General features: G+C 49.3%; 2 protein-coding genes across 6 annotated transcripts in view; one reads left to right on the forward strand and one right to left on the reverse strand.

Annotated features, from left to right (window-relative positions):
- RIPOR3 (RIPOR family member 3) overlaps positions 1-4772 on the forward strand; it is a 60639-nt gene extending 55867 nt beyond the window's left edge. For 3 of the 4 annotated variants that reach the window (XM_036244244.1, XM_036244246.1, XM_036244247.1), the window contains 3 exons: positions 978-1061; positions 2988-3078; positions 3480-4772. In XM_036244244.1, coding sequence (XP_036100137.1) covers positions 978-1061; positions 2988-3078; positions 3480-3583 — 279 coding nt within the window. In that variant the 3' untranslated portion in view covers positions 3584-4772. The remainder of the gene's footprint in view (positions 1-977; positions 1062-2987; positions 3079-3479) is intronic. The other variant, XM_036244248.1, reaches the window with a different exon arrangement.
- Positions 4773-5110: 338 nt separating this feature from the next.
- PTPN1 (protein tyrosine phosphatase non-receptor type 1) overlaps positions 5111-24207 on the reverse strand; it is a 70849-nt gene continuing 51752 nt past the window's right edge. The window contains exons 4-9 of one of the 2 annotated variants that reach the window (XM_036244250.1): positions 22142-22240; positions 15954-16091; positions 12548-12757; positions 12018-12179; positions 11414-11637; positions 5111-8909 (exon numbers count right to left, since the gene is read on the reverse strand). In XM_036244250.1, coding sequence (XP_036100143.1) covers positions 8723-8909; positions 11414-11637; positions 12018-12179; positions 12548-12757; positions 15954-16091; positions 22142-22240 — 1020 coding nt within the window. In that variant the 3' untranslated portion in view covers positions 5111-8722. The remainder of the gene's footprint in view (positions 8910-11413; positions 11638-12017; positions 12180-12547; positions 12758-15953; positions 16092-22141; positions 22241-24207) is intronic. The other variant, XM_036244249.1, reaches the window with a different exon arrangement.

Consider the following 24207-nt stretch of genomic DNA (forward strand, 5'->3'; position numbering starts at 1 on the left):
TGGAAAAAACGTCAAGGTGTGAGTGCTGGGGGCTGCCCTGGCTGCATGCCATTTGGCCTCAGGGATCTCCAGACAGGAACACAGCTCCTTGGCCGTCGCCAGCGGCAGCACCAGCCCTGGGGAGGGATCTGGGCTGGGGTGACCAGGCCATCGCCGGGGGAAGCCACAGAACCACACACCACCACTTACCTCACTCACCTTGGTATTTCTAGAGCTGCATTATCTGTTCAGTCTTTGAGGCGTCACTTGCATGTAGAATGTTTCTGAGAACCGCAACGGTCGTCCTCATTTACTGGCCACTCATATGTGGCTGGTGGGTCACTGTGTTCAGTCCACTTGAAAACCGAGAAATTGGACCTCTCTGCCTTTTAGGTTCCTGGACCTGTGGCTATTCTAGACTTAAGGTACCAGACCCCGAGGTGGGAGCAGAAGGGCGACATCGGGGCCTTATAGGTAGTCTCCTGGGCTCACTGAGGGCCAGGCACATCCCCACTGCCCACAACAATTTCCTGGAGCAAGCACCTGCTTCGTGTTCCAGAGGAAGTGACTTGGCCACGGTCATGTGACCGACGGGGGCAGCGGCAGGGCTGCGGCTGGAAGGTGGGGACCTTTCTGAGGACGGCTCTGTCTGTGTTCAGTTCTTCAGTTGTCCCGGCTGGACATCTGATTCCTGACTTAGCATTTTCTCTGGAGGGCACTCTCAGAATGCATTTCATAAACAGCATTAGACAAAAAGGCCTTTCTTCCTTCCATCACCACCAGCCCAGCGTCTTGAGAGATAAGCTCTATATTGTAGTACATATCTCGAGATGGTGCACCTGGCCCAAAGATTTAAGGGATCGCGGCCTGATTTTTGTTTAGAAAGAGGTAAGAAGGGCTTGGCTTACGGTCAGCAGTCGGAAGATCAGCCGGGGGCACCGTGGACTTGGCTTTCGGTGCCCTCCCTCCCGTGTGTTCACAGCAGCCTTATTTCCCAGGCTTTGCTGTTCTACACCAACGCCCTGACCGAGAACGACGCCCAACTCCAGCAGGCAGCCTGCGTGGCGCTGAAACAGCTCAGGGTGAGTTCCACCTGTTCCGCCTGCTGGTGGAGACGCCTGCTGGCGGTTAATGTTAAAGTTAGTTCATTGCAAGATTTTTCCACTGGGACCAAAAAAAAAACAAAAACACTGTTAGTAAAAAAGGAGCTAAAGAGCTGGTTTGGGAGGAGCAGCCACGAGCCCCCCAGCAGAGGCTCTGCAAGCAGAGGGCCTGCCACAGGGACCACTTGCTCTGGCTCTGTGTGAACAGCAGGCGGCTCCAGGGACTCACTTCTGAACTCTTGGGTTACATGCTTTAATACCCTCCATGGAAAGATTTCTAGCCCGGCCGGCGTGGCTCAGTGGTTGAGTGTCGACCCAGGCATCAAGAGGTTGCTAGTTCGATTCCTGGTCAGGGCACATGCTCAGGTTGTGGGCCCAATCCCCAGTGGGGGGCATGCAAGAGGCGGCCAATCGATGTTCTCTCTCATCCATGTTTCTATCTCTCTCTCCCTCTCCCTCTAAACTCAATAAAGAAAAAAAAAATTCAAGATTTCTAGAAGCTCACTGTAGAAAAAACAGTATAAAACAGACATGTACGTTATCTATCATCCTCATACTTAAGGGAAACTACTGACATCTTGGTAATTTCTTTTTTGTTTGTGGGTATGTGTGAGCATTGAAAATTGATATTAAATGTAGTTTAGAAACAGTGAACAAAATAAGAACTTTTTGTGTTAGATTGGTAATGCTTTGGAATTCCTTATAAAGGGTCTATCAAAGGTATACCTTAATTTAACCTACTCCCTGTTCTTTTATTTAATCCTCACCCAAAGATATTTTTCCATTGATTTTTTTAGATAGGGTAGGAGGGACAAGAGGGTGGGGAGAGAAAAACATCAGTGTGAGAGAGACACATCAATTGGTTGCCTCCTACATGCATCCCTACAGGGGCCAGGGATCGAACCTGCAACCCAGGTACATGCCCTTGACTGGGGATTGAACCCGAGACCTTTTGGTCCATGGGCCGACGTTCTAACTGCTGAGCCAAACTGCTGGCCAGGGCTCCCCGCTCTTACTGTAAAAACTTTAAGCTCACCATCCTTTTCTTATTATAAATATTGTCATTATAAACAGTTTTGTGCATAAAGCTTTAACCTCACCGCATTTAGAAATCTCATTTTAGCCCTGGCCAGTTTGGCTCAGCGGTTGGAGTGTCCACCTGCGGTCCGGAGAGACCCGGGTTCGGTTCCCGCTAAGGGCATGTACCTCGGTTGCAGTTTGTCCCCGGCCCTGGCTGGTCGTGCGGGTGGCAGCCACTCGATGTGTCCCTTTCACATCGATGTTTCCCTCTCTCTCTCTTCCTCCCACTCTGTCTGTACAAAAAATGGAAGGGTGTCCTCGGGTGAGGATAAAAAAAAAAGAAATCTCATTTTAAAAAGTAATGGCCAATTTACTAGATGAAAATAGTCCAGAACAGATTAAACTCATCCCATTCAAGCTCCAGTGAATCGACAGGAAAGTCTAGGCCTATTTGGTTGTAAAAATAATCAGTGAGAGGGTCCAGGTGCCCAGGAAAGGGCACTGAAGTGGACTCTGTGCCTTAGCCCTGGAGAGCAGCCTGGGGTCAGGGGTTCCTGAACGGGGGCCCCTCTCCTAGTCTGACCTGGAGGGACGGCTGGGAGAACAGAGAGGTGATGTCAAGGTGCAGAGGGAATCAGGTCTTCTCTTTTCAATCGGGGCCTTCCAGTTGTCCCCGCCATCAGTGCCGGTGGCCTGCTTGCTGGCAGGTGTCAGGACTGAAAGGACGAGACACTTGCAGTGGTGCTTCTGATGAACCTGGGGTGACACGAGCAACCCAGAAGTCTTCAGAAAAGGGGCTCGGGCCCCAGACTGTGCTAGGGCTGATCCTGCAGGGCTTGTACTTTCTTAAAATGTCTCCTGACGGACGCTCTCTCCCTCGAGCAGGGCGTCGAAAGCATTGATCAGATTGCCGGCCTGTGCCGATCCGACCTGGAGGCCGTGCGAACAGCCGCCCGGGAAGCCACACTGTCATTTGGTAAAGTACAGCGTCCAGAGCAGTGCCGCCCCTGGGTTCCTGGGTCCCCGCGAGGCTATGCCAGAGCAGCCCCGGCCAGCTCTCCAAAGGCACTGTTGGCAACCCGTCCAACTGCATCTGGCCGAGGCAGGGTCCCTCAGGGTGGAGGTAGTAGGGAACGCTTGATTCCTTTCTTCCGTTTGTTTCTTGGGAATAAAAGCAGACACCAAGTAGACTGTCTCGGGCGCAGGGGCGAGGCACGGGTCGGCCAGTTAGGAGCTCCCCCAGGGCTCCTGGCCCTTGCCCTCCACAGCGGCGCCGGAGCCCCAGGCGTCAGATACTGCTGAGGCCATCTCGGCCTGCCAGAGTAGGAAACGCCGAGGCAGGGGACAGTCCAGTGACAAGTCACCTTGATATTGTAGGTGAAAGGGGACGCTTCGCTTTTGAGAAGATGGACAAACTTTGCTCAGAACAAAGAGAGGAGGCTTTTTGCCAGGAGGCAGATGTTGAAATCACAATATTTTAAAAAACCTCAGCCGATGAGCTCAAATGTGGCATCTTTGTTTTTGCTGCTGCCCAGTCCTGACGCAGGGACTGAGCTGTGGATGCGGGCACGCTGTGTGCTCCCCTGAAGTGTAAGCTGGCCGGGGCTGCTCCCTGAAGTCTCTGGCTCAGTCACAATGCCCCGGGGCACACGTGGGACTTGGCACAAGGGGTATGACCAAGCTCGCAGCTTCGGCTTTGAGGTCCTCCCCAGGAAGCAGAGCGGGCCACTTTGTGGAGCCGAGGCCTGGAACAGAAGGCTCCCAGACGACATGAACTTGTCTCCTCATCGGGCAGCTGGCTCAGCACTCCTGGTTCAAAGGACGGGACTGAGGCCAGCCGGCCCATGAGTTCGCTAAGGAAACAGTGCGGCGGGTCCACTCATTTCCCCTGCAGAAGCTGTCACCTGGGCGACCTGGGGAAGGCAGGAAGGCACAGAGCCAGGGTTTCTATGATTCAACTCTTCACCTGAGCTGCGACTCGAAGGCCTGGTCCCATGGACCTCCCTTTCACCGTGGTCAAGAGCACACAGGAAACAGAGCCTCAAGTGTCGTGTCAGTGAAAGCAGTCACTCTGACCCCACCGCACAAAATGAAACCCTGCTGACAGAGCAGGTCAACGTCGGGCCTGTTCAGTAAGTTGCTTCAGATGCCATAGCTGGTGTGAAGATTTCACTGAACAGCATGTTGCTTTAAAGAAGCAACATGAGTTTCCTATTTAAGACTCGAACGTGTCCTGAGCTGTTTGTGTGTTAATAATGTCGAGATGACCTGGGGTGTGGATGTGCCTATCGACAGTGGCATTGCTGAGCTTTCTAACTTAAACATTCTCATTTATACTTCCTGTATATGTTTTGTGCTTTTCAGTTTCACTTAGTATTTATTTGACTTGTTTATATGTTCAACTTTCTGAAATTTCAATGAAAAAGAACGATTTTTATTGGTGTTTCACTTTACCTGAAAAACGTCAATAGTGGTTGTTTTCCCAAACATCCTGTCCCTGAGCGTGCTCTCCAGGGTGACAGTGAAGCAGCTGTCAGAGGTGGGCGTGGGAAAGGCAGTGTGCCCCTGGGATTCTCGAAGGCTCCTGTCCTATCCAGACTCTGCAAGGCATGGCCCTTGCCTGGCCTTTGGCCCCATCTGATTTCCGTTCCAAACTCACAAATTGAGTTGTTGGGTTTTCCCCACACCGGCATTGCGCCTCTTCATCAAAGCATAGATGCCATTTCTTGTATGTGAAACAGAGACTGAAATGACAGTGGGCATGACACCACTGTCCTGGCCCCAGTCCCCCATGGGTGTTGTGTGGTCACATGACCGCAATGTGTTCGTTTCCCAGTTTCATCGATCCTGCCGGGAGGCCAAAGCATAAACAGTGTACTCAGCAGCCAGCCTTGCGACAGGCAGAAACCTCGAAGGATATAAGGGAATTCTTTGTACCATCTTTGCAACATTTTACAAGTCAAAAATGATTTTAAAACAAAAAGCAAAAAAAAAACATTTTAGAGTAGATTTACATTTAACCCTGAACGAGAAAGGAAGACCACAGGATTTTGTGAATCTTATTATTTCGATGTCAGTTCTACATCGACTGACTGTACGGAGGTACGGAGACGTGCTAACCTCCACGGGGTCTCACAGGCAGCCGGGCAAGAGGCACGTCCTTGAGGTCTGAACAGTTCTTCAAACAACTTGTGCAAGCTTCTTCAGTTATCCCAGGGCCCTGGGTCTTCCAAGGGCTGAGGCCGGAGGTGCTAAGGGAACTCCCCGTAAGGGAATATGCCCAGCACAGAGGCACTCAGGGCCCAGGAGGCCCTCGTGGTTCTTCGATGTGGAAAACTATACCCCTGCTCGACACCTGCCCCCATGCAGGGACGGAAAGCAGCATGGCTGCCCTTCCTGGTTTAGCCTGTTGTGCAAAGAACTGGAAAGCACCCCAAATCCATGTTCTTTAGAAAGAAAAATTTTTATTGTTGCAACTAAAATGCAAACCCATCATTTATATGGCAAGTTGGAAAACTGTACAGTTTGACAGTTCTGTGAGGTCACAGAAGACCCTGAGATGCGCCCCCCCACCCCATCATGCATCCACATATACACACACCTGAAAAGGTATTATACCAAAACACCTCGCTTTTTTTGTTTGTTTTTATTTTTGTAAAAATGGTTTATTCCATGGCCATTGTAAAAAATAATGACCTGCTGAGTAAATATTGACTTAAGGCATATAGCAGAGCAGCTCGCTACTTCTCTAACATACGTGTAACAAGATGGAGAGCCATCTGTTGCCAAGGATAGGTTAAACCAGTATATCCATTTTGAAATGCTACTATATATACACACCCAGACTACTACATACATATACAGGACTTCCGAAACAAACAAGCAAGCCCAACTCGAACTGCTTAGAGCCTGGCACCTGGCCGTATCCACACCTCACCAAGGCCCGCGGGCGGCGCCTCGCATGTTCCCTCCACAGAACTCCTCTGCACGGGCTTCTAACACGTGAAAGGCAAAATGTGAAAATGCTGGCAAAAGAGCAGCTCGTGAGCTACAGCTGCCTTTTTTTCTTGTTAAAAAAGCCACTTAACGTGGAGGTCTTAAGTTCCCCTCGCAGGAAGAGTCGTGAGCACCATCAGTCCCCAGGGTTCAAGGGCAGGGGCAGACACGCCTCTCTCAGCAAGGCCCTCCCGAATGCGACAGCAGCCAGCTGACTCCAAGGGACCTTCATCATCCAGGCTGCTTCAAGAAGTGTGGTTTCCAACAGTTGCCTTGGTTCCAGATCACAGTCTTTGCAAGAAGAATGTGAACTTGGGATGGTGGAGGCTGATCCCAAAGGTGTGTGTGCAGGGGACCCTGCTTGCCTGAATGTCCAGAGCGTGAGGTGTGACTATGGCTTCCCATCCCCTGGAATGTCTGAGTTACAGTGGGGCCCAGCTGGACCAGGACAGGCCGGGCCTCACCAGGAAGTCACCGGAGTGTCATGCCAGGAATTAGGCAAATATCTGCTACTGAACACATCCCTCCAGTGCCGAACGGCGAGTAGTTCAGCGACAGTCTCAGGGACCACAGCCACGTAACGGTCTGATCATGCAAGGGGAGACTGGACTCATACACGAGGGCACTTTAGTAAGCAGAGATCTAAGTATTTCAAGCACGTGGTATTTGATCAGGACACAAGAAGACCAAACATGCATTCTAATACACATGGGGAAAGCAGTGATTGAGAACAAAGGTCTATCAGATAAAACCAGGGAGGGGAATAACCGGACAAAGTCATCTCCCGTCATGTATGTTAAATATCCAAGTGTTCATTATATATTATCCCACTGCTCTATACACAAATGCCAAAGCTCCTCTCACTTTACCCAGTGTCATGAAATGCCCACTGCTCACGGCCATCCTCCTTCCCAGTACTGGTCTGACGCAGCGGGCTCATGGCAAAGTCCTACGTTCCCAGCACTACCTGAGGGTTTATTGTACTTTTTGAGAAAGCCTTTGATGCAAGGCTGACATCAAAAAATTTTAATACATTATTGGTTTAAGAAAATGCTAGTGCACTATGGATGCCTCTGGGGAAAAATAAAAAAATAAATACGGAGCGGAGAGGCTCACCACACGCCGTCTCCGCGGCGCCTGCCGGGAAATGCGGCCCTGCACAGGCCTTCCTCTGGGCCCCGCGTGGCTCTCCTGCTCGCCTCAAAAACTGGGCTGTAGATCTGGTGCTTAAAGAAGGGGGGCAGGAGTAAAAGGGAAGGGGTAAGACCCAGAGCCGGGGAGGGGAGTTTCAGTGCAAAGCAAACGTCTGCCGGGCTCACACGCGATTACCCACCCCGAAGCCTGCTAGTCGGGTGCGGGCTCCGAGCAGAGGCGGGCAGTGGGGTGGAGGTGGGTCAGATTATGTTGTTGTTGAACAGAAACTGGAATGAAACCAAACATTTTCAGTTGAGACCAGACCACCCCACCGAGCTGCAGACTTGGCACTACCTGGCAAACCCCAACCCCCTGGCCACTCCAGTGAAAAGGGGCTTTGATTTTTTTTTATTACAATAGCCCTCGACCCCTTACAAAATCATCCCTAAGGAAAAACCGTGTGTTGCTAAACCATCTGATGCACTCAAAGATGGTTGCCTGAAAAGAGGCAAAATATTTAAATGATTTAAAAAAAGTCTTGCGAGGTGATTTCCATGAAGTTAATCCTCTCTCTCTTCCCCTTACTTTAACAGCAACACACGTGTCATGTGTGGCGGCTCCTGAAATGGCATTTATATCCGAATCAAGTGGAAACTGCTCCTTTTTTATCTCAGTGGCAGGGTGAGGCCGGAGGCCACCCTGTGGTGGCCTCGGACCCTTAGGCAGGGGCCTCGAGGAACCCTGTTTTGGAGGATGGGGTGCTGAGGGCAGGCATGAGCAAGACGGCTCAACAAGAAGGGATCGATAGAGAAATGGATGGTGGAAAACCAGTGGGGACACCCTGAGCAAAAGCATAAGCCGGGTTTTAATTTCTAGAGATGGCCTTTGTTGTTTTTCTTCTTAAAATGGGAAAGCTGGCAGCCCCTGCCCAGCTCAGTGTACACACAGCAGAGGAAGTGACTGAGCAAGGCAGCGTCCTAGATCCTAAACCCTCTTCTCCAGAGGACTCCACGTTCCTCCAAGGGTGGGAGTCCTTCCCTGGGAAATCAAATAGAATGTGTATCAGCTTACACCACCTAAGGGTACAAGAAAGTTTCCTAAGTGCCTAGTCTCTTTTCCCCCCCAGAAATAACAAAAAGCTACTTTTTATAAAGGTTAAAAACAACAATGTGTTGTAATTCTATTTTTTTCCAAAAACAAATGAACAAAAAAAAAAAAAAGAAGAGAGAGAGAGATGTATTTGGCATTTTCTCTACTTACTCCTGAATAGGTTAAGGCCCTGAGATTAGACGCTTGTATTCTTGGGACCACAGGGCTCCTTAAAACCCCAGTGCATCAATCCTCAATCCTCTCTTGTTAGCCCTTCACAGTTCCAGACTTTAACCTTTGATCTGTTTCTTCTGAGACTGGCTCAGATCCTTGCCCAGCACTGAAAGCTAATGCCAGGCTGCCGGCCAGTGCTTCTGTCACGCGATCTTGCCAGCAGTCCGTCAGTGGAAACACACCCTGTAGCAGAGGTACGCACCAGCCGTGAGGACCGTGGCCATGCACATGTTGACCAGAAAGGGCTTCCAGTGAGTCAGCGCCTGGTCCTGCTCCTCCTTGGGTGGTGACGGCTCCTCCTGGGTAGGGCCTGCCCCTGTGACCCGCCTTCTGACTTCAGTGTCTTGACTCGTGCTGAGGAATGAGAAGGGCAGAGATGGGTTACTCACTCTGGGGAAAACAATGGCGAAGACGCTATTACTATGGGGGGAATGCTAGGAAAAACGGGGCTGCACGTAAACAGAGCTGAGTGCTGCTGACACAGGTCTGAGGCCCACTTGTCACCACCTCTACCTAGGGATTCAGGTGTCCCTCACAGCCAGGGTAAGGTTCTACAGACCTGGGGACTCCTTAGTGACGGAGGGTGGGTAATGGCCTTTGTTACTGCTGACATGAAGATGCCACACATTCCCAATGACCCTCTGCCCACCCCGTCCCAGGCCCGAATCCCCAGCACTAAGCCAACCCTGCCAGGAGGCCCTTTCCCAGGGGTCCTGTGTGCAGTCAGCTGGCTACCTTTGTGGTAGTGAGCCAAAGTGACCCGGGGGGGGACTACGTGTTCTTGCTCTGGGGCTGTTTCAGGAGAGGCTAGCAGAGGCTCATGGGACCATGAGGAGCCAGGCCTTTCTTCTCCACTCCCCTCCTGTTCCAGGCCCGTCCCTTTCCATCTTTGCTTCCATCAAGGAGGCCCTGGCCATGGGAAGTCTGGCCTCGCACGTGCATCCATGGCTTCCTACCCCAGCAGCATCTTGAGCCTGGCAAAACCACCTGAGGCACCACCTTCCTAGGAGACAGGAAGCTGCAGGGAGCAGTTGGTTTTCAGCGCCCACCCTGCCAGGCAGGCTCTGGCTACAGCGCTGAGGTCTATGGGCACGTGGGCTCCCACAGGTGCCCAGCAGTACTTATGTCCTTGGCACAACTCCATTTTTTTCTGGGACGCTCTAGCTTTTAGCTCCCCAAATCCATCTTTCCCTACACAGCACCTTCACACAGAAAGTGTGAAAGGCACTTCTCTCTTCACAGGTCTCCATGAATAAAGAAAACAGCCCTGGCTGGTTTGGCTCAGCAGTTAGAGCACTGGCCCGCGGTCCAGAGAGTCCCGGGTTTGGTTCCCGCTAACCAGGGCACGTACCTTGGTTGCAGTTTGTCCCCGGCCCCGGTTGGGGTTGTGTGGGTGGCAACCACTCGATGCGTCTCTCTCACATCGATGTTTCTCTCTCTCTCTCCCTCCTGCTCCACCAGAAGATAAATGCAAAAATGTCCTCCGGTGAGGATTAAAAAAAACAGAACATGTGACATGAATGTGACACAAGTCATTTACAGCCTGTTGCTCTCATCCTGGGCCCTCTGAGAGCCCTCAGGTGGAGCACACTGGCCCACCATGAGAACATCAGCAGAGGCCCTGGGAAACAGACAGTCGACGAGCCGTTGCCCAGCACATTATAAGATACGTGCCATGGGAGGCCCCGCTGGGCAAGTTTCTCTCCAGAACCAGATTTGGTGTTTCTGTGATAAGGACCAGTTGCATGAAGGACCCTGTGGACTCAGGTCCACGAGTCAGAACTGGTGCCTTGGTGAGATACTGATAATCAATCTAACCAGAGGACCCTGCGGAGCATTGCTTTCTCAGATCCTACCCCTCTAATGTCCAGCCACATCAGAAGAGCCAGGGCCCATTCTTTTAACAGCTGCAGGGCACCCCAACATAGGGAGAAAGGATTTATTTAATCCCTGGGTATATACTCAACTCATCTCTAACTTCTCACCATTACGAATGATGACACACCAAACACCTCTTCCTATACATCTCTTTGCACACTTGTTTCAGAACTGCTGTAGGCTAACTTTTTAGATGCAGACAAATACTGGGTCAAAATATACACTCCTCTTAAACTGCCCTCCAGAAAGCAGATCCCAAGGGCATCACCGCTAGTCTCGGGCTGGAGCCAGCTCCCCTCACTCTTCATGCTCCCACACAGTGCCACCTCCTGGAGGCAGCCTTCCTTACCCCCGGGAGGGCTGTGTCTGCTGTGCGCCTGACCCCGCCAGCGTGCACCTCCATCACGTCACTGGCCACAGGCTCCCACTGCAATTTATAGTCCCCTTCCCAACAGCAGGGTCTAGAACATAAACTAGGAGCTATAGCCTAGTTATCTCAGTATTTCACGTTCATCAGTGGGTGCTCAACAATTTTTATTAAACCATAAGGAAGCAAAATGGCAATCCATTTGGTCAAGGCTACATGAAAAGGTTAAGTTCCCAAAAGGACCATTTTGGGGGCTGAAGGTGCATCGTCAAGCCTGGACATCCCATTTCTGGACTGGCTGGAAGCCTGGGGCGGGCACTGTCATCACCAGCAGGACTCCCAGCACTCTGAACGCCTGATTCCAACAAGAACCACAAGGTGGTGCTAAAACCCCATTGAAGTTGGTCATTCTCAGGGCCAAACTGTGGCTCAGTACCTAGGTTCCTCCAGCCAGGGAGGAGCAGGACAGTCCAGGGGCCCCATTCCCCAAGGACACTGAAGCACTGTGTGCCAACAGGAGGCTGCATGCACAGGGTTTCAATATCAACATGTGTTTCTAGAAGAGAAGGTCATTTCTCCTCACCCCCAATAAGCCAGGACCCTCTCACATTACCTTTCCATGTTGCAGGGAACATTTAAGGGGGTTCTGGTTTCTTCCTTGATGGGACCGTCTTCTTTATCCTCCTCGGACTCATCCTTTACCCACTGGTGGTTTGGGAAGAACTCCTTGCATTTCCCATTGTGTGGCTCCAGGATTCGTTTGGGTGGTCGGGGAGGGGGTGGGACATGCTCAGGCGGGGGCTCCAGGTCCTCGTGGGAGAGCTCCTTCCATTGCTCCTGGAAAAAGCAGCAAGGAGTGCCATCAGTGTTCGTGGCTGACTGCTCTGTCAGGAAATCTGGTCCCCTGGCAGCAAGCAGAGGTGACAGCTCGGTGAGGGGCTGGCTCTCTGCTTCTCCGGTCTCTAGACATACACTTGAAGATGAAATATTTTGAAAATAAACTCTATTCTCCTTATTAATGTTCTCTATGTGAACGCTTCAAAGGCAGAAGCTGAAACCCAGTGAACACTTCCACAACTCTCCAACAATTGAACACAAAGTACAGCTATTTGCTCTGGCACATGGCAGTGTTTCAATTTTTACAACTGACAGTCCCCTTCTTCAGAGACAAAAATTGGAAATCAACACACCTGGATGAAAGCAAAAGCAATGCTGACCTGCACTGAAGAGTCTCCCATGATGAATTTGGCACCTTCGATCACAGCGAGGTAGGAGAAACGGAGCTGGTCTGCTGTCTGGATCAGTCCCATCCGGAACTTCCTCATTTCTAACAGAACTTTCTTGATGTCAACAGAAGAAGGGTCTTTCCTTTTGTCCATCTGAAAGCCAGATAGGAGACACAATTCAGCCAGCCCTGACTCCAGGGCCCACCCAGGAAAAAAAAAAATCACAGCAGGGAAGGCAGGATTCTAGAAAATTTGAGTCAGTGCAGCAAAATCAGGACTATGTGAGCACACAGAAAAGAATGAGAGACAAAGGGATTTCCTGGATTTCACTTTAAAACTAAGAACATCCCTCTGAACAAAGCTATTTAGGGTAAAACTATTTCTATGGAAGGGAAGCTGATAAAAAGTGATGCTCAAAGCTCGTTTACTGCAGAGACAATACCAGAGAAGCTGTGGCCAGGCCAGGGTAGAGGTTTACACGTGGTCCCTTCTCTTCTCAAGGTCTTCGATGGCCTCCTTACCAGCAAGAGACAGGTGTCGGCAAGACAGAAGGTCCCAGACCTGCCGATGCCGGCGCTGCAGTGCACCACGATGGGGCCGTGCTCCACGCTGAGTGACCCTGACTCTCGGACTTTGAAAAGAAAGTTCAGGAACGAGGCTGGCGATTCGGGGACTCCGAAGTCAGGCCATGTGGTATAGTGGAAATGTAGGATCTCTCGAGTTTCTTTAGACTGAAAGAGAAAAATGATGATTCTAAGAGAATTATCTGTACAGAAATCACAAGTTCCACATAAGCACAAAGTACCTCCAATCACTCAAAGAACAGCTTTAATTCTCAGATTTTCTCCCAGGGACGGTGCGCCCCGCAGGCCACAAATACCAGGCACCAAGGTGCCCTGTGCTGCTCCTGTTTTGACTTCACTTCCTTTAGGATGGAACAGTCTCGCCCACCTCTTTTCTCCACTGGCTCTCACCTCTACTGTCTTCACGGTCACAACGGATTTCTCTTTGCCCCACAATGACGCCACACTGCCACCCACAACTGTGTCATGAAGCAGCACAAGGTTTCACATGAAAGTGAAAATGTAAAGTATGTGTGTGTGGCATCAGCTCTGGGTAACTCAGACTTTACAAGACTATCTGGACATCTCAAAGGATCATCATTTTAAAGAAAAAAATAACCAGCTTAGTTTCCAAAGACTGGAGGTTGTTACACGTGGTTTAACACCCAGCTGCAGGGATGGTCCTGAGCATTCACTTCACGTTAGTGCTGAGCACATCGGCTCAGAGTTCTCACACCAGCCCTTTAAGGCATGTATCCCCATTATTCCTATTTTCCATATTAGGAGACTGAGGCTCAGAGGCCAACCCTCCATTAAGCAGGGGAGCAGGAGTTTCCATCTAAGTTTGCTTGACTCCAGAACCCAGGTTCAGAGCCTGTGGCAGTAACTTTTGAAAGGAGGACCCTGGCCCATGTCCCCACAGGCTTCTCCCCAGACCCAGTCTCTCCCACTGAAGCAGAAAGAATGGCCTCCGGTGCTGCTTCCAGATATGGTCCTTCCCCTAAGCCTGAGAGTCCACCGCAAGTGGACACCTGGTCTCCAGCAGCATCAATCAAAATGCAGTTCTCACTGGGAAGGGAGCACTCAAGAGCTCTCTAAGCTAAGAGCACACAGTGAGTGGGAAGCAGGCACTGGGCAAGTGAGGCCTGCAAGCCTTGCTAAAGTGGGCACAGGAAGAAGGTTTGGAGAAACCTTGCCAGCCACGACGGTCTCCTGCTAAGCAGTGCCAAGGGCCATGGCAATGCAAGTCACCTTGAGAGCAGCTGATGGAGAAACGCTTCAAGCCAGGGACCCACTTACCAACACTGTCTTCCTTTATTTGGCAAATGTCCACAACGTGCCTACCATGTGCCAGTGACCGTGCCAGGCACAATGAGGTCAAGATACAACCTCTGCCCTTCCAGAGCTTACAACTCAGTTATAACAACCTTCCCTGACCCTACTGTGACAAAAACGTGAGAAAGGATCTGCCATAAACACCAATGACCTAAAATCAGAAAAGACGACCCGTCCACCCTGCACCAGCTACTGCATACACTGGTATCGGTCTGCAGAAATGGGAGAAATCTGCCTGTAACATTAGGGTAATTTATAGAACCACACTAGGCAATTCCATTCTTTCCTCCCTAGAAAATGATCTCCTAATACTTTAATGGCTTAAAAGAGAAATGCCTCTTCTATTTTTTTAGGGAAAGAAAAGCACTTAAAAATACATTTAAAAACTGAATAAGAAAACATGCCAAAAGTGCGTTCTCTCTCTTAATCCTGAAGACGGTGTGCGTTATCTCGTTTATATCCTCCCTCACGCCTGCCCAGCTCGTTCTCAAGGAATTCATTCTAGATCTGTGTTTGAACAGATACACGTGTCTGAGAAGAGAATTTTTATTTTTATTTTTAAAAAACAAAGCTCGTTAGAGCAAACAGATCTCCTAACACCAAGGCCTTTGAGCGGCTGTGTCTGCTCCACCACCAAGGCAGCACCAATCTCTTCTGCTCAGTCCAAATTCTGTTTCCCTCAATAAGCAGGAGAAATATTCTCAAGCGTTTACCAGAAGTCACTCTTAATATGTCAGTCCTGCAAATGCTAAAAACGCACTTAAAAAAGCCTACTACATAATCCTCCAGGCACATTCCAGCCCACTGCCAGCATTATTCCTGAAAATCCTCCGTCAAAGCCTCCATAAATCACTCCCTAAGCCTCAGTGCAGGGCCAGGGCAGGGCTCTCGGCTGGCCCGCGCTATCAGAGGGAGAAGAGTGTGCACTCAGATAAAGGACTGCTGCATTCCTCAAAAGCCGCGCGATTTTAACCTGTTCTCTACTTGGCAGTAACCTGTGCCAAGTTCTGGACCTCACTTCAACTCTAATTCAACAGCAGGAGTCAGGAGTGTAAAGCACCTAAGCTGCGAAGGTAACTCAGAAGCAGATCCTTTAACACTGCCTTGCGAGCCCTAATCCATGTGATTACCATGCCCCCACCTTGACTTCTGCTGGTCATCTCTACTGCCCTGGAATAATCCCAGGGGACTTCAACCCCACACACTGCTAACCCTTCCTGAGCACATGCTCTGGGCCTGGTGCTGCTCTAACACTTCACATATGTTACCCCTTCCAACCTGACAGAGGAGGAAACTGAGACATGGCGAGCTGAATGTCCCTTGCTCGAAGTCTGACAGTTCGATATGGGGCCAGGATCAATCCCGGGCACCCTCGTCCAGAGGGTAGTGCCTGACCACCACGACTGAGCATGTCCCAGGAGCTGCCTTGAACTGTGGGCTCCTCGGAGAGGTGGCTCCAGGAGAGTGACACAGTCCTCGAGGGCAGGGCCCTTCCGTGCTGCTCAGCCCAGGGCCTTGCCGTGTTCCAGCACCATCTTCCAACAGAGGCAGCAGTGGGTGTTATCAATTCTTCCCGACAGAGGAACCCCAGACCTGACCTAGAAAACGCACACTGGCTATGGAGCTGGCCGAGCCCTGGAAGGGCCCTTTCCTCTCGCTGCAGGAGAAAGACAGCTTGCTCTGCTGGAGGTAACCTCGGGCTGCCCCTGTCGTCCCTCCGCAGTTCCACAGGCAGGAACAGACACGTTTTAGATAAGAAACTCCCTTCTCCTAAGAACTAGTGTTACCTCATGTAAATTTTAGAGAGAGGGTGTGCTCCGTGGGAAAAGAGATATTTAAGACCCCTCCACCTGCCACCCAGGCACCTCTGGTCCCCTGGCAGGTAAGCAGGTAAGCTCTGCTCACCATAGTGCCAACATTACATCTTGCTCAGGGACACACTCAGAAGAACTGGCAGCAGCAGGTAATTATCACCCAAGGGAAAAGACGCCTCAACCAGGAACCGTCTGAAGTCCTTACGCGCACTTACCGTGAGGTTTTCCAATTCCAGTTGTCGTACCGTATAATATGACTTAATATCTTCAGAGATCAATGTTAATTTCAAATTTGTGTCTTCAAAGATCATTTCTTTTTCTTCTTTTTGTGGCCAGTACTGTGCACATTTTAACTAAAGGAGAAAATAACACTAAATTATTGTGAGCGAATGACTTTTCCTGTGACAGAAGGTTTGAAGTACCTTCCATGAGCTTGAACATAACCTGAAGGCCTGGAAGTCACTGTCAGCATATAACCTGCCTTCCCTTTGGGAAGATGGGTGTGTGTGTGTGTGTGTACATATATATATGTATATCTGTATAGATCTAGCCAGGCAGCTCCCTGGTAATCTATACAATGAGGCATCTCAGGGGTCAGATCCTTTCTTTGCCTATCACCTACGGTGGGAAGCCATATGTGTAAAAGGTTTAGTCTCTCACAAAGTACTCTGTGTAGCCATTTCAAAGATTGCCAGGAATCTGATTGGTGCTGTTGGCATAGTGTAGACACCTCACCCTGGGGAAAATAACAGGCTAATTGAAAACACGGCTGGAAGAGACTCCATGTGAAACACCCTAAAAGGTTGAAGGGCTGTTATTGAGAGAAAACTATTTAGCGAAGGCTTGGAGAGGGGTCCTTCCAGGCACGGGACCACACAGTGACTCGTCCCACCCTTTTGTTCTGGTTTCGTTCAGTTCAGAAAAATACTTTTGATGTTCTAGTTTAATAATTTCAGAAACTACTTGATGGTCTTGATTTAAATGTAACATTAACTTTTTCTTTAAAGTAAAGATTTGGTTTCATTTAGAGTTCAAGAATTAGAATCTGACTCAAATTTTATGGCATACTTTGAGCTAAATTTCTGCGCCAGTATCTACCATTTCTACTTACTGATGACTGTTCTAGTCAAAAGCAGCTGGTGGACAGGGGCTAAGCTGCAGGGACGAAGAGCCAGAAAGACTGACCATGCGCCTAGACAGAGGGAACCTCGAAGACATTGTGGCTTCCAGCAAATGAAATACCAGTGTGTGTAAATAGCTCTTTGGGAAATAGTACAAATTCAAGACACCTGTAATTCGACATGCATTCGCCCCCTCAATACCTCCTGCAGGTGAAAGACGACTGTGTCTGATGGAGGGCCTCCCGGACCAACTGTCTGTCAGGACAGACTGCTCAGGCCCAGCAGTGACAAGGTGGCCTGAGGGAAGTGCTGAGGAGAACCGCTATGGATGTGCCATGGGAAATCAGAAGAGGTAAATGTTTCTGGCTGGCTGAAGTTATGGGAAAGAGATCAGAGAAGGCTTGATGGCAGAAGCAGGCTGACAGAGGCATGTTTGGAAGGATGTCTAGGATTTCCTAGGCACTGACTACAAAGCAGCACGTCTCAGAGGAGCAGCAGAAGATGGGGCCAGTGGAGGCCCAGACCACAGTGACTGGCAGCAAGCCCCGAACCTGCGGCACCACCTGGGCAATGAGGAGCCGTTCTGCTGAGTTGGCATGCTACTCAAAAACAGAAACAAATCAAGAAACAGCAGCGTGCGATGCCAACACAACATCTAACTCCATGGTCCCCAAGCAGAAGGTTGATAGGGCTTGCTAAAGAGCCTGGACACAGGCCTGTTTGAAAGTCTTGGCCAGTTTCACCCATGTCACCCCGCCACACTGATGAACTGCCAAAGATGAACGAACCTCTGGAATGGGGCCAATCTGTCAGCATGGAGGCAATTCTGCCTCTCAGGACACGGGAGCATTAACGACATGGCAAGCCCGAGGAGGTGAGGCAGCGAGCTGAGAGCAAGACTTTAGAAGACCTTTAAAGGATGCTATTCCCACACTTCAAATAATTAGACCTGTGTAATTCCTTAAGACCCCAGAAACAGAGATTGCCCAGGTAAGTTCAAAACCACGCGCGCTGGTGCGCACCCAACACGGGACGTGGAGGGAAAGAATGGGGTAAAGAGGCAGAGCCACAGAATGGCCAGTTGCCACCAAAGAAGAGGCCAATGTTTTCATGTCTCATGGGCAAGAAAGACGAGTTTTTAAAAATTCACCTCCACACAGCTAGTATCCACTTTCAAAAATAAATATAAAGTCTAATAAATCTCTGTAGTCTGAGTAAAGACCAAGACTCTGGAACTCTACAACTGAGGAAGAATTCTGGCAACATAAGTGATCCATCAGCTGATGTTTATTTTTATTTTATTTTTTAAATCCTTACCCGAGAATACTTTTTTCCATTTATTTTCAGATAGAGTGGGAGAGAGACCGAGAGGGAGGGAGGGAGGGAGAGAGAGAAACATCGATGTGACAGAGACATATCGACTGGCCGCCTCCCAGCAACCCTGACCAGGGCCAGGGACTGAACCTCAACCAAAGTACATGCCCTTGACCAGAATCGAACCCAAGACTATTTAGTCCTTTGGCTCTAACCGCTGAGCTAAACTGGCCAGGGCAAATGATGCTTATTTTTGAGAACTCTTAGGCCACACTCTGTCATTCCCTGTAGAAATTTTTGTTTTAAACACACAAAATAAAAAAAACAATAAGCACAAGCTCATTACTTCTTGTTATCCTATTAAATGGATATATACTGACCTGAAAAGAAGATTTAATTAGCAAGCAGGCCTTCAGCAGGTCTCACCTGAGCCAAGTCTTGGGTCAGAACTAAACACAATGTGGCAGTGCTGTCCTAGTCGCCGTTACTGCCATGAAGGTCAATGAGAGAGAGAGACAGACAGACAGAGAGAGAGAGAGAGAGAGCCCTTGGGACCTTCTAAAACAAACAGCTAGGCAATCTTAAAAAAAATCTATGAAAGTCACCTGGATGACCCTGTGATGGTCAATTTGGCTTTCTCAAAGCATGATGAACACAGAAAACAAGCAGAGCACAAGAGAGATGGACAAGGCACAAAAGCACCTGAAATCAAACAGTACCTTTAGTGGGGATGTCAGGAGACACAAGCCATTCTTATTTCCCCTGCCTAAACGATGATCCCAACCCTACATGCACATCGAATTCCACATGACACGTCCTAAGTTAATGCTGAAATCAAACCCATGTGGCAGTTTGCGGGGCCACAGTCTAACACACACAGTCATTTTCTGCACGCTGTTTTCCAGAAAACACGAGGTCCCAAAAGGGTAACAGACAGGCAGATTTGCCAAAAACAAGAAGAGAACATCCTACACTACTTGGTGAAGGAAGGAAACCAGAAAACATATATATAGTAAATGGAAATGCTCTGCAAGCTGGCTTTACCACGGGCTGTGATATTAGATTAGCTGAGCAAATAAGACGTTGTATCTTCTTATCATTTTTCCCAGTCATTCCTTATGGGGTGATAATGTTGATGCTACATTAAAAGTGTCAAATCACATGTTGCTTTTCATGCCCAAATGACCCTGAGTGAAAACAGTTATAAAGGAAAACAGGGACTACTGTCATTGCAGTGAACTACAACAAAACCAACCAGCCATGTTTTCGTAATGGCCAATCCCAGGGGAAAGGTTGTTACAGTGGATCTACGGCCCACTGATGGTCAGCTATGGGTGAGAGACAACCAAGAACAAGGCCTGGTGACGAACATGTAACTACAGTGCTGGGACACTGCTCCTGGTTGAACCGTGACAACAGGAGCTAAAGCAAACCACGTGTAAACAACGAAGGGATTTTATTTGAACTTTAGCAACAAATAAATAAAAAAAAAGTGCTATCATAACTGATAATTTTTAAATAAATAAATCTTTTTTAAAAGTATTTTTTTCTTTGATTTTAGAGAGAGGGAGCTAGAAACATTGATGAGAGAGAACATCAACTGGCCACCTCCTGCACACCCCACACTGGGGATCGGGCCCACAACCTGGGCATGTGTCCTGACCGGGAATCGAACCGTGATCACTTGGTGCAGGGGTCGATGCTTGACCAGTGGAGTCATAAATAAGTCTCAACTTAAAACTCCCAACCCTTGCCCAGCTTAGTGGTTGAGTGTCGACCCCTGCACCAAGTAGTCACGGTTTGATTTCTGATCAGGGCACATGCCCAGGTTGTGGGCCCAATTCCCAGTGGGGGGTGTGCAGGAGGCGGCCAATTGATGTTCTCTCTCATCGATGTTTCTAGCTCTCTCTCTCTCTCTCTCTCTCTCTCTAAAATCAATTAAAAAAAAAAAAATTAGAAACTCCCAACCCTTAACATCCTCCAGAACAGTCAACCAAGGACAGTTCTCCCTTCCCAGGGGATAATGGACGATGTCAGGAGACATTTTTGGTTGCCATAACTGGGGGCGGGGTGCTGCTAGCACCCGGTGGGTGGAGACCAGGGATGCTGCAGCCCTGACATCAGCAGTGCCCCACCTGAAAGGCCCTGAATGCTGATCTGTGTTGAACACCCAGAGGCCACCATGTTTCACTTTCTCTTGCGGAGAGCGTGTGCTGTGGGAACCTAATGTTTTGTTTCTTTATTCAAAATTGCTGACAAGAGTGGTGACAGGTGGGGGCTTGCTTCACATTTGCAACTTCACATTTTACTAATCTAGCCACTGAAGCAGAAAAAATTAAAAACCACTTTCACTAAAAACATTTTTTTCAAAGCATTATTTCATCAATTTCAACATTCAGGTAAGTGCTTCATTATTATTGAGCAAATAAATACTTTCCTTTAAGAATAGGGGACAGAGGCAAAATCCATGATTTTAAACATGTGCCCTGGTAGGAGGATTGTTTGCTGTAACAGACCATTTCTCTTGTGGGGGCAGCGAAGAGCTTTGCGGTGAATGCCTCCCACTTCACTGCTGAAGTTTCCTTTGATGTGTTACTTCTGTGCACTTTATTTATACCTTCCAGGGCCATGACTGTGCTTTCTTTGGAGGAGTGGCTTCTCTGGGGCCTTCACATTCTTCTGGCAAGCCACACCTGCATCTCAAGGTGGTTGGGACAGCTGAGAGAACAGTGCTCAGCCAAGCACCAGCGGGTGCAGTGCCGGTACCTGGCCAGGCCTGGCACACCCAGTTCTCTGCTCCTGAGCACCCGTTCATGTAGGTCTCCAGAAGCCTCAGCTCATCTTCTCTCAGGGCCTCTCCTCTGAGGCTGGAGAGCCCCAGCTGAGCCAGCGGTGTCGGGGGAGGAGGGAAGGGCCTGGATCATGGGATATGGCATCAGTTTGCTGTACACCACACTTGTGCCAGGCACGCACGCAGTCTTCCATGGAGACAGGCTATTCAAGGCAACCTGCACAATGAGCCGTGTAGGAAGGGGCAGGCAGCACAAGCCATGGCTGACTGGAGGGGAAGCAATCTGAGGACACCTGGAAGTGGGGTGAAGGTGAGCACTGTAATTCAGATCCTTGGCCCAGAGAACATGGCAAGATGGTAAGAAACTTAAAAAAAAAAAGGTTTGCTGACTGGAGTTGGAGGTGCGAGAGTGGGGTCCAGGTTAACTAGGGCCCAACCACACTCAATACCACGTTCAACCCTGCAGACATCTTACATGTCACTGGGAGGCAGGGGGAGCCCCAGAAGGGTTTCAGCTAGGAAGAGGTGTGGCAAGACTGGGTTTAGAAAGATTACTCTGGATGCCAGGTCAGAACAGACAGAGGGGAGCCAGCTGGAAGGCAGGGTGGTGGTGGTGGCTAAAGGGACAGACGCACAGGGGGTGCACCTGTAGTCCATGTACCATCCCGAGGGATGTTTTAAGAGTTGCAAAGAACTTGGAAGAAAGGGTGACACATATCCCGAAGTAAATGCACCAGTGTCCACACTGAAGAGTGGCCAGGAGCCAGGCGGCTGGGATTCTACAGAGGCAAATCCAGAGTCCAGCTGCTCCCGCAGCCAGAAGAGCTGATATGAAGACACAGGAGACACTGGCCTCTCACGATAAACTTCATTCCAGTCCCCGATCCACGGCAGCAGCGCAAGAACCACGGGTGAGGGGGAAGCAGAGCACATGCATCAAACTCCGGAGAGAGGCTCACTGATGGGGGGCAGCTTTACTTTTATCCCTCTTTTTAATTTACATACTTATCTGACTTATTTTCTATAAACATGTATTTACATAGTGCCTCTTTAAAATTTTTTTAAATAAAAAAGCCACAAGATATCTAAAAGCAATTCAAAGAAATAAACAAACTATTAAAGCTGTGAACTGGCACACAGGCAGACAGTGATAAGAGTAGGTAAACGCACGACTTACCGATCCCTTTTCCATCACTCTGTTGAGCATGACCACGCCCCTGCTTTTCTGCTCCCACACCATCTCCCAAAAGTGACCGCATGTATTAGGCAGTGGGCCCTGCAAACACACAACCCACAAAGTGCATGCCATTTACACAGAACATTCTGCAGTGCAAGCTAATCATTGGCAGTTAGCATATAACAGTGCCCCGAGGCAGAGTGGTGGAAGAGGCTGGAACAGGGACCCACCTCTCCCTGCCTAGTGGTCAGTAACCACAATTCTACTTTTTAACACATGGTGAAAGGTCATTCCTACATCTCAGGACTGGTTCAGGGTTGACCAACAGAGGAGACAAAACACTGGTTCTGCTTTCTGGTTTGGGTTGGTCAGCCAAGGGGCTCCACTAGGATCCACCATTAAGGGTGGATGCAATATTAGGCAAAACTACCAGGTACAGATGACAGGCAGCATGGGAAGGTGATCAACAGTGATGCTCTGGTGACCTTGGACAAGTCACTTCATTTCTCATATCTCAGTTTCTCCACCTATCTGACTTGACTAACCACAGCATCTACTCATAGGGTTTTGAAAATTAGCTATGTTCACATATATGAAGGCCTTCCCACAGTGCCTGGAACACAGTAAACAACCAATAAAATGTTAGCTATTATTATTACTGTTAAGAATGGTAAACCTGACCATAGATAGCCTTCAACCTTGGACCAAGGAACATAAGCGACGTGGAGACACAAACGGTCAGTCAGGTGGCCCCAGGGGCATGGTATTACCAGGGCATAATGGGGTGACTGCTCTCACTCTGGCCCACCTGGCAATGAGCACAAATGTTTACTGGATACAGGGTATGAATGCTTCAAGTTGGTCTAAATTTTTAGTAGGTCCTGGAAGGGACATCACTATGACCTCTAGGTCAGAACATGTCATCTCCTCCAGCCAGCACTGGAATGGTTTCCATTCTCACGCATTTTCATCTAAATTCTCTTTATTCTTCACATGTTTTCCCTTGGAGTCTCCCCACGCTTTCCTTGCTCATGCAAACCTGAGGTACTCCCTCTTCCTTCCCTGAACTCATCTCAGACTTGCTGTCTGAACCACAGGTCCACACTCCACGTACGTGCCACAGGACTCAGACAACAGGGATTACACGCGTCTACCTTTCCCCCAACTAACAGAAAAGCGGCTCCTGGAAAGCAGGAATCACGTGGCCTCCTGGCTGCCACACAGGCCTTTCACCCTCTGACAAGAGCACGAAGGCCCGCTCCGGGCCTTCACAGCTGCAGCTCTCTGTGGCTCGTTACGAGCTGCCGCCTTCCCTACCTTCCAGTGCCACCCAGTCTAGAATGGGTCTGAGGGATTCAATATCACGGAAGATCTGAGGATATACACCAAACTTAGCCAACACTTCATGGGGAACGTGAAGGCGGGTACTGTTGACATTCTCTACACTTCTACAACTCGGATTTTTAAAAAGACTTGTATTATCTGCATAATGAACAACAATGAAAATAAAAAATGCACAGGGTTTTCTTGGTTTTGTGGCTCGGAAAAGGTTTTAGTTATACTATCTAGAGGTGCAACTTCAGGGTCAGGATGCTTCAATCCCTTTTGTAAATCCCAGGGCACAGGGAGAGCATGTCAGTAGCTAGATACATCCATGGTGCCCCCTGACAAAATAGACAGAATTTCAGATGTACCAAGTAACTGCCAGGGTATGGGGGTGAGGAAGACAGGATGCCAAAGTTTCCATGGTGATTTCCTTGCTCCAATGGACTTTATACATCCTATCTGTCTTTGCTTTGGGCTTCCTGACCCTACACCAAAGTTTAATGGCTGAAATCAGGAAGTAAGATTTGATTTCTACTAAAAACAGAAGTACCCAAGAAGCACTTTTGCCCCAGCCTCTCCCCACCAGCTTGCTACCACCAGGGATCTTCCTCCTTATCACCTCCCCCCTCCCGGAGCTCACCCCAACCACCCCAGAGGTGCTAGGTAAAGGCCTATCCCCTACTCACCTACCAAGAACTTAGTAGCCCCCCAGAAGTGAACACTGTGCGGCTGACATTCCG

This window comes from Molossus molossus, unplaced genomic scaffold, assembly GCF_014108415.1.
Source record: "Molossus molossus isolate mMolMol1 unplaced genomic scaffold, mMolMol1.p scaffold_m16_p_6, whole genome shotgun sequence".
Taxonomy (NCBI): domain Eukaryota; kingdom Metazoa; phylum Chordata; class Mammalia; order Chiroptera; family Molossidae; genus Molossus; species Molossus molossus.